Raw genomic sequence first — 9,992 nt, 5'->3', positions numbered from 1 at the left:
AGTGCTTTCGGGACTTCCTGACATCATAAAAGGTGCTATATATAGATTCAAAAGGTTCTTTCTTTCTGTACAGATTAACATATATTCAAACTCTCAGTCACATGTGACTACTGTGAGACTATGAAATGCCAATTTGTGAAAATCATTCCTGTCAACAAACCAAAGCCATCTTTATGTTGTAGAACTTCTATCTATTAAGGGAGGTTAATAAGCATGGGTGCCGGAGATATCCAGTGAATGTTTTCCCTAATCCCTGATCAGAAACTCATATCATTACAATTCACATCATCCCAAGGTCGCTTTAAAAATAGCTGCAAAACTAGATCAGCGACATGTCTCCCTCTGATTTTTTTTCACATGACTACAGGCAAATACCTGAACACCATCTGTTCCCTTGACAGTGGCGTGAAACTCAGGGAGCTCCTTCTTTTCATAGCCTATGCTTCATAGGCCATTCACCAATTCTCTGCTAACCCTTCATTTTAATGTAATTGTCATTCTCTCTTTTTAAAAAGGATTGCGCACTGGAATTGCCACTTTATCCTGTGTGGAGGGCAGAGTTTCTAATCAATTTAGGCTTGTCAGTTTTGCATTTTCTGCCACCCATTTGCCAAGTGTGCCTGGCATTGGGTTAATGTTTACATTCCACCATCAGTTAAAATGCCCGGTAGTATCACGTTACCTTCCCTAAACCTCCTTTGATGTCTGTGATTTTAGTTATGTGAGGTGCGCGCAGCCAGCGAACATAAGCAATGTCCTGATGAAAGGTCATCGACTTGAAACGCGGCGGGATCCTCCTGTCCCGCTCACCGGCGGCAATTGCCAGTGCCGCACAAGTCAATGGACTTTTGGCTGGCTCGCTGCATTTTCCAGTCCCACCCGCAGCAGGATCCACCGCAGCGGGGCCGGGACTGGAAGGTCTCGGTCATTAACTCTGTCTCTCTCTCTCTCTCCACAGATGCTACCAGACCTGCTGAACACTTAGAGAATTTTCTGTTTTTATTTCGGATTTCCAGCATCTGCAGCTATTTGCTTTTGAACGTCAGCAATTCTTCATTTTCCACTGGGATTGCGTACCATTGAAGCCATAACATTAAATGTAGCCGAGGCTTACGATGCAGTCGTGATACTTACCAACACAGGATTTTTGTTTCCCCAATTGATTTGTTGGATATTAGCAGTTAGGGTAATTTGATTGATATGAGGTATCAGCAGAAATGGGCATTGATCTATCCTTATTACTAAGTACAAAGTGATTCATTCCATTCAACGTTTCATCCACTTACAAATCCTGGAAGAAGACATTTTAGATAGTTTTAAGTACAGCAGGAACAGTTTGGCTACCAAACACGGCATTTCTTTACGGGATTCATGTAGTCATTCTTTGTGCAGTGAAAAGCATTACTGAACTCTTCAAAATTCTGGAGAGATCCTAAAACTCTGCAATATAAGAGAGAAAAAATAATCAAGAATCAATCCCGTAAGTTTGGATCATACAGCGACTGGGGTTTAATCACTTATACCTGGTGGACAGGTACAAAAATTAATCAATTAGTTTTTGTTTCCTTGGTTTGTCCCAATGCAACCAACACCCCCTCCCCCACAGGGACTTCTGTCACTACTTCTTCAGCTTTGCTTTCACTGAGCACTGACCTTTGCTTTCCTATTGACACATCCTGCTATCTCACCTTTATCAGCACTTCCTTAGTCCAATATATTACCATTGACACCCCATTTGTCTTCTGTCCATGACATCTTTGTCAATCTCTCCTTAGCTCCGACCTAGCCTTGACCCCTCTATTCTTCCTCACCTCCTCCACCCGCCTCTCCAATGATACAATACATTACATTTGTACCTCTCTTCAGTTCTGAAGTGGAGTCATAAGGACTCAAAATTTTAACTCTGTTGCTGTCCCCACAGATGTTGCCAGGCCTGCGGAGTTTATCTCGCATTTTCTGTTTTTAATCGTAAAAATGAATGAAATGGCTGAAAGAATATCGGCCTTTTTCGCAGAGTGGCTGAAAAGATTTGGTGAGACCCCATCTGGAAAAGTGCATTCACTCCTGTGCAGAGGGACGATATGTTGCTTTGGAGCGTGAGCAGTGAAGATTCACCAGAATTATACTGCGGCTCAAAACATATGAGGCCAGTTTGCACAGATTAGATTTGTATTCACTTGGATATGGAAGATTCAGGGCTGACTGAATTGAAGTATTTAAGATTATTAAAGGATTTTATATGATAGATAGGGATAAATATTTCCAATGGTGGGAGGCTTCAGAACACACAGGGGGCAGACGGTATAACCGGCATAATAGAGACAGACTGTTCAGGGGTAATATCAGGAAACACGTCTTCATACAAAGGTAGCAGAAATCTGGCATTCTCTCCATAAACATCTGGCCGATTAATTGACAATTTTAAAACTGCAATTCATATGTTTTTGTTATGTCAGGTTATTATCCTGAATAAAATTTGGGGTTAAGGTACAGATCAATGACAAATCTAATTATTTTAATTATTCTTTCACAGGATACAAGCACGACTGCCATTTGTTGCCCATCCCTAATTGCCCTTGAGAAGATGAAGAAGATATCATTTATATAATATATCATATCATTTACAGTGCACAAGGAGGCCATCCGGCCCATCGTGTCTGCACCGGCCCTTGGAAAGAGCACCCCACTTAAGCCCACACTTCCAACCTATCTCCTGTAACCCAGTAACCCCATCTAATTGTCCTCACTAAGGACAATTTAGCATAGCCCATCCACCTAGCCTGCACATCTTTGGACTGTGGGAAGAAACCGGAGCACCCGGAGGAAACCCACGCAGACACAGGGAGAACGCGCAGATTCCGCACGGAGAGTGACCCAAGCCGGGAATCAAACCCGAGACCTTGGAGCTGTGAAGCAACTGTGCTAACCACTATGCCACCATGCTACCCTGGTGAGCTGCCTTGTAATGGGTGGCACGGTAGCACAAAGGTTACCACTGTTGCTTTACAGTGCCAGGGTCCCAGGTCAATTCCTGGCTTGGGTCACAGTCTGTGCAGAGGCTGCACATTCTCCCCGTGTCAGCGCTGGTTTCCTCGGGGTGCTCCTGTTTCCTCCCACAAGTCCAGAAAGACGCGCTTGTTAGGTGAATTGGACATTCTGATTTCTCTGTGCATCTGAATAGGCGGCGGAATGTGGCGACTGGGAGATTTTCACAGTAACTTCATTGCAGTGTTAATGTAAACCTACTTGTGACACTAATAAAGATTATTCTTGAACCTCTGCAGTCCATGTGGTGCAAGTACACCATCAGTGCTGATAAGGAGGAAGTTCCAGGATTCTGATCCAGCAGCAGAGAAAGAACGACAATATTTTTCCAAGTCAGTGTGTGGATTGGGGGGGAATTTTCAGGCGGTGCTGTTCGCATGGTTCTGCTGCCCTTGTCCTTTTAAATGGTAGTGGTTGAGAATTTGGAGGGTGCTATCTAAAGAGCCTTGGGGAGTTACTGCAGTGCATCTTGCAGATGGTACATCCTGCTGCCATTATGCATCGGTGTCAGAGAGGAGGTGAACGCTTAACGTGCTGGTTGGGGTGCCAATCAAACAGTCTGATCTGTCCTGGATTATGTTGAGCTTCTTGAGTGTTTTTGCAGCTGCCATCATTCAGGTATGTGTCGGGTATTTCATCACACTCCTGATCTGTACCTTGTGGACAGGCTTTGAGGAGTCAGGAGGTGAAAAACCTGCCATAGAATTCCATAAACTTCTGTGGGGCAGATGAATGAGGGCTGAGGGGTGGGAGCCCCGCCCTCTGGAGCTGCTGGCCTGTCTGATTGGCCGGCAGCTTTGTCCATCCAAGCAGTATCAGGAAGTGATGAGTTGCCACCCCAGGGACTGCAGAAGAAAAAGAAGCCCAGGGTCTTTGGCTACGACAGTTTGGGTAGGCTAGGTAGAAGGGTGGGGGAAGCTTGGGTTTAAGGGAGGGAGCGGGTTGGAAGGGAGGGAGCGGGTTGGAAGGGAGAGTTTGATCGAAGGGGTTGTCCGTCATCTGCCCCCAAAGAGCCTCCCCCCTTTGCCCTCTTTAAATATTTAAATAACAGGCTTCCCCTTCCCACCTAAATGTTTTATGGTCTGGGCAACGTATTATCAGGGTCAATTGTCTTGATAACAAACCTAATTGACCCTTGATTTGGGCAGCATGGTAGCATAGTGGTTATCACTGTAGCTTAAAAGCACCGGGGTCCCAGGTTTGATTCACGGCTTGGGTCACTGTCTGTGTGGAGTCTGTACGTTCTCCCCGTGTGTGTGGGTTTCCTCGGGTGCTCCGGTTTCCTCTCACAGTCCAAAGATGTGCAGGTTAGGTGGACTGGCCATTCTAAATTACCCTTAGTGTCCAAAAAGGTTAGGTTGGGTTACGGGGATAAAGGGGATAGGTTGGAGGCATGGGACCTAAATAGGGTGCTCTTTCCAAGTGCCGGTACAGACTCGATGGGCCGAATGGCCTCCTTCTGCATTGTAAATTCTGTGATTATTCATTTGAATAAGTTACCTATTTCAGCATCAATCTGCGCCCTATATTGGGGGGAACTTGGGGGGATGGGCGGGTTGGGTGCTCACCCCATTTTACGTGCCCTCCCTGGTACGACAAGCACATCAGCTGGGGTTAGGAAAAATTGAGTAGCGAATGGTTCTGCACATTGTGCAATCATCAACGAACAGCCACACTTCTGACCTCATGATGTGGGGAAGTCTTTGATGAAACAGCTGAAAATGGTGGGATCTCAAACTCTATCCCGAGGAACTTCTACAGCAACTCTCTGCGGCTGAGATGTTTGGCCTCCAAAAGCCACCCTTTGGGCTAGGTGCGACTCCAAACAGTTGAATGCCTGAATGGCCTCCCATGGTCTCTATATTCCTAAATTGGTTTACATTGGTTGTGGAACACTGGCTTATAGAAAATTGGTAGCTGTGAAAAATGAGGAGTAGAGAGGCGGAGAGGTTTAGGGAGGGAATTCCAGAGCTTAGGGTCTGGACAGCTGGGGTCATATTCGCCATAAAAAGGTCAAGGAAACTGGGGATGCACAAGAGGCGAGAAGTAGAGGCATCCAATGGTGTCAGAGGGTTGTAGGTCACGAGGAGGTCATCAAGCTAGAGAGGGGTAAGGCCATGGGTTGATTTAGGCGTTGGGCGACTGGGAACCAATGAAGGTTATTGAGGACAGAGGTGTATGTTGAACGTTCTTGGTGTGAGTTCAGACAGGACAATATACGCGGGGTGGGCGAGGGGGATATTTCCATTCTCGTTATCGGGAGGCATGATCAGCGGCAGGAGCGGGAAATCTCACAGGAATCCCCAAACTCGGTTTACAGCCGCGTGGATTTCCATGGCGATTATCGCTGCCCTCCCCCATCGGTGACAGAATGGGAATTCCAATATTGAACATTGGGATCCCCATTTGAATACATTTAAATGTCATTATTGGGTTTTTATGCCTGATAATCAACCCCGCCCCCACGCCCTCATTATATTGTCCATTTGTGCTGACATGAAATACAACAGGCCTCCCATGGGGCAGTGCCAAGGGGCATCGCCAGGGGGGTGTTGTGTGGGTTGCTTTTCATGGGCAGGGGCTCTATGGTGGGGGAGGCAGGGGGAAGAGGTGTTCTTTGGGGGAGTTGCATGTTCTGTGGGGGAGGGTACTTTTAAAGTCAAAGTTGCCGGCATGATATCGTGTGACCCACCCCTTCATTTGTTTTCAGCCATGTGTCGAATGACACAGTGGGAACAGTCAGCTTTGGGATTTGTGCGTCCTCATCATTATTCCTGCCCGCTGTGTCACTCTGCGCATAGTTTTGAATAAGTTCATGGTTATGGAGGGTGGAAGAAGGGAGGTGAGCAGAGTTGGAATAGTCTGTAGTTGTCTTTCATAAAATGAAGAAAACTTACAAATCAAATCAGACTTGTAACAGAGTCCGAACCCTCACCTGAATTTGCCTGGGCTGTGCACATCGGTCTTAATGGAGTTAACAGCATACTCCGGCCTGTAAATTCCACACCACACCTGGCAAAGCAATGATTACAGTCATTATTACTCAGATCTCTGTAATTACTTTACTGGCAACTACATCACAATTTCTACGCAACATGTTAGACTGTTCAAATTGTGGCACGTGAGCTTGGATAAAGGCCAGTCGATTCAATTCTATTTGTGCAGAGACTTCTCACTCCCTAAATCATAGCACACAGAATGGTAGCACGGTAGCATAGTGGTTAGTAGAATTGATTCACAGCTCCAGGGTCCTAGGTTCGATTCCCGGCTTGGGTCACTGTCTGTGTGCAATCTGCACGTTCTCCCAGTGTGTGCGTGGGTTTCCTCCGGGGGCTCCGGTCTCCTCCCACAGTCCAAAGATGTGCAGGTTAGGTGGATTGGGCATGCTAAATTTCCCTTAGTGACCAAAATTGCCCTTAGTGTTGGGTGGGGTACTGGGTTATGGGGATAGGGTGGGGGTGTGGGCTTGGGTAGGGTGCTGTTTCCAAGAGCCAGTGCAGACTCGATGGGCCAAATGGCCTCCTTCTGCACTGCAAATTCTATGAAATAATTCTATGAAAAACCGTACAAAACTGAGGATGGCCATTTGATTTTATGCTGGTTCTTGGAAAAAGCTACCCATTGAATCCTACCCTTTCATAATGTCGGTAACGTTGCCCAGGAAGCTGCTGAATTGTCTTAAAAACCTAACAAGGTTATCAATGTGCTCTAAAGAAGGAAGCATGCTATAACTCCAGCTCCACACCAGCGTCGCTGACTCTTAACTGCCCTCTGAAGTGTTTTGGCTGACCACTCAGTTGCATCAAAACATGTCAAGAAGAAGGCCCACCACGGCTTTTGCGTGGTTAGTGAATGCCACTCTTGTCAGTGACACCCACATCCTAAGAATCATTTAAAAAGACTCTTGCAATATCCATATTGTACAACTAGATGTCAATAGTGCATTAGCACCACATTTTAAAAGGTCTGCTCAAACATCTATGGGACAGATGATTATCATGGAATCATGGAATTCCTACAGTGCAGAAGAAGGCCATTCGGCCCATCAAGTCTGCACGGCCCTCCAAAAGAGCACACTGGCCATGTCCACTCCCCCGTCCACCCCGCCTATCCCTGTAACCTAACGCACACATCCCTGGAAACTAAGGGACAATTTAGCATGGCCAGTCCACCCAACCTGCGCGTCTTTAGACTTTGGGAAGAAACCGGAGCACCCGGAGGAAACCCACGCAGACACGGGGAGAAAGTGCGGACTCCACACAGACAGTCACCCAAGGCTGGAATTGAGCCCTGATCCCTGGTGCTGTGCGGCAGCAGTGCTGACCACTTGTGCAAATTCTTTGTCAAATGCTAGGTGGGCAATTCCCTGCGGCGTCCTCGCATTAGGACTTCCAAAGGGGTTACGCCAGTAGGGTTACGTCCGGGATACATCCATCCGGAGATCGGAATAACTGGGACAGTATGTTAAATGTGTTATATAAATATAAACTGCTGTTGTTGTGATCCAATAATTATGTCATGATGATATCTTCTGATAGCATTAGGAGGCCACTTAGTCTGTTGTGCGGGTGCTGGTTCTTCACAAGAGCTATTGAATTAATCTCACGCCTTTCTTCTTATTCCCCAGAGCACTACAAATTATTTTTCAAATATTATTGAATTCCCTTTGAACAATTAGTATTGAATCTGTTTTCAGGTGGTGTATGTGACGCCACAGAACTCTGCTGCGCAGAATAGATCTCCTCCCCTCACCCTCGGGTTTTCTCTTACTCATTTCAACCTTGATGGTGCCCTGCACAGCGAGACCTGCTCTTATTATGGGCTTCTTAATATGGAAATAAAGAACCATTGGCTCCTTAATTGCATGTCTGCAGATCTCTTGAAAGCTAATGAATAGTGATTAAAAATTAGTTCTGCATCTTGGTGAGAAGTGCCAGCTGTGAGAGCTATTAATAAAATCTGTTCCAGTATTTATATTGACGTTCCAGAGGACAAAGAAGATGTTTTAAATCCCGACATGAATTTTCACACAGGATTTAAAAGTTTGGGTTAAAATATGAAATGGATTTGGAAACGCTGGGTGCAAATTTTTCAAATGTCGTTTCCCAACTAACATTAAAATAATTACACAGCGGAGTCCTCACATCCCAGTCATCGGGTTACTGCGGGGGGGGGGGGGGGGGGGGGGGGGGGGGGGGGGGGGGGGGGGGGGGGAGTGAGAGGATTAAACAAATATTGCTGTTCAATCTAATTGTGATGCTATTGCAAAGCTAGCCATGAGGAAAAGTAAATGTCTGTGTATCCAACAGAGTTACATGAGCTATTATCCTTGAGAAAAATGAGAGCAGTTGACATTATTTTTGCCCCAGATTTGCAGCCACTGGTCAACCTCAATTGGGCATTTTTATGGGCGGCACAGCGGCACAGTGGTTAGCACTGTTGCAACACGGCGCCAGGGTTCCGGGTTCGATTCCCGATTTGGGTCACTGTCTGTGCGGAGTCTGCACGTTCTCCCAGTGTCTGCGTGGGTTTCCTCCGGTTTCCTCCCACAGTCCAAAGATGTGCGGTTTCGGTGGATTGGTCATGCTCAATTGCCCCGGAGTATCCAAACGTTAGTTGGGGTTGCTGGGTTGCGGGGATAGGGTGGAGATGTGGGCTTATGTAGGGTGCTCTTTCAAGGGCTGGTGTAGACTCGATGGGCTGAATGGCCTCCTTCTGCACAGTAAATCCCATGAAATAAAATAGCCTGTGCCGAGTTTGGGGAAACAAAACTTAATTTTGTCACAACTACTATTATATTCAGCTCCAGTCATTCCCTACTAGGTCTGCACTTATCGGTGCTTTACTGGCCAACTCTATTTATACAAAGCCAGACATTGTTAGAGGTCCCCTTACCCCTTATTGGGGGAGTTTGTATTCTGCAAGGTCCATGGGCAGTGAATCATTCCCACCCTGTGTGGTTTATAACAAGCATGTTAGACATTCCTTTTTTGTTACCAAGGTCAAAATCCTAGAAATCCCTACCTAAATAACTTCACTACTGGGAATGCAATGATGCAAGAAAGCCCAACCTTCACCTTTTCAGGGAAATTAGGGATGAACAATAAATGTGGGCCTTGGTGGTGACTCTCACATTCCAAGAATTAAGTGAAAAGAATGGTTCCATCTTCTCCTGAGCAATCTGAGCTGCGATGCAGCATCGCTCTGCAAGGCCTCTTTTGTGCCATGTTCAGAGGGCAGGCTTCAAGTGCAAATAGTGGTAAGCTATCTGGCCAGGGGAGCTTTACTGCTGATTCTAATTCTAACCTTTCCTCCTCACCGCACTCAATCCAGCACTGCACATATCAGTGATGTGACGGTTTTTAGCCAGAGGGCATGAATCCCAAAGATGATCAGATGAGAAACCTAGCCCGGAATCTTTCTCCCCCCTCCATGGCAGGTTTTTCCATTTCTCCCACTTGCCATTGGCTGCCGGTGGGATCTTACAGTCCTGCTGAACTCGACAGCATCTTTCAAGGCTTGTCTGTCCAGGGATCAACTTCGGCAGGGCAGGGAGATCCCGCTAGAGGGAAGAGCTGGAAAATCCCTCTTGCAGTTCTTCATAGTGTGCTTGTGCTGGATTAAGTTATCCAGTAAATTCTGAAAAGCACTTTGAAGGAATTAAGTCTCATAAGTGAATAAAATAGACACAAAATATGTGCCAAAAATACAATTTAGCAATGGAATGGTCACTGCACAATCTGCACACATGTTAATCCCAGTGCTAGTTCATTGCCTAAAACAGGTAGATTAAAGGTCTGGACAGGTTGGTCGGTAAGTATGTGCGGAGTCTGCACGTTCTCCCCGTGTCTGCGGGGGTTTCCTCCGGGTGCTCCGGTTTCCTCCCACAGTCCAAAGACGTGCAGGTTAGGTGGATTAGCCATGCTAAATTGCCTTAGTGTCCAAAA

General features: G+C 46.3%; 1 protein-coding gene across 3 annotated transcripts in view; it reads right to left on the bottom strand.

The window, feature by feature from the left end:
- Nucleotides 1-346: 346 nt before the first annotated feature.
- LOC119976792 (neprilysin-like) overlaps nucleotides 347-9,992 on the bottom strand; it is a 235,698-nt gene continuing 226,052 nt past the window's right edge. For 2 of the 3 annotated variants that reach the window (XM_038817578.1, XM_038817580.1), the window contains exons 22-23: nucleotides 5,981-6,057; nucleotides 1,341-1,440 (exon numbers count right to left, since the gene is read on the bottom strand). In XM_038817578.1, the coding sequence (XP_038673506.1) occupies nucleotides 1,341-1,440; nucleotides 5,981-6,057 (177 nt within the window). Of the gene's footprint in view, nucleotides 1,441-5,980; nucleotides 6,058-9,992 lie in introns of all 3 variants that reach the window. The other variant, XM_038817579.1, reaches the window with a different exon arrangement.

Source organism: Scyliorhinus canicula, chromosome 13, assembly GCF_902713615.1.
Source record: "Scyliorhinus canicula chromosome 13, sScyCan1.1, whole genome shotgun sequence".
Lineage (NCBI taxonomy): Eukaryota > Metazoa > Chordata > Chondrichthyes > Carcharhiniformes > Scyliorhinidae > Scyliorhinus > Scyliorhinus canicula.
Note: the sequence above shows the minus strand (reverse complement) of the source record. Positions and strands in the feature narration are given on the sequence as shown.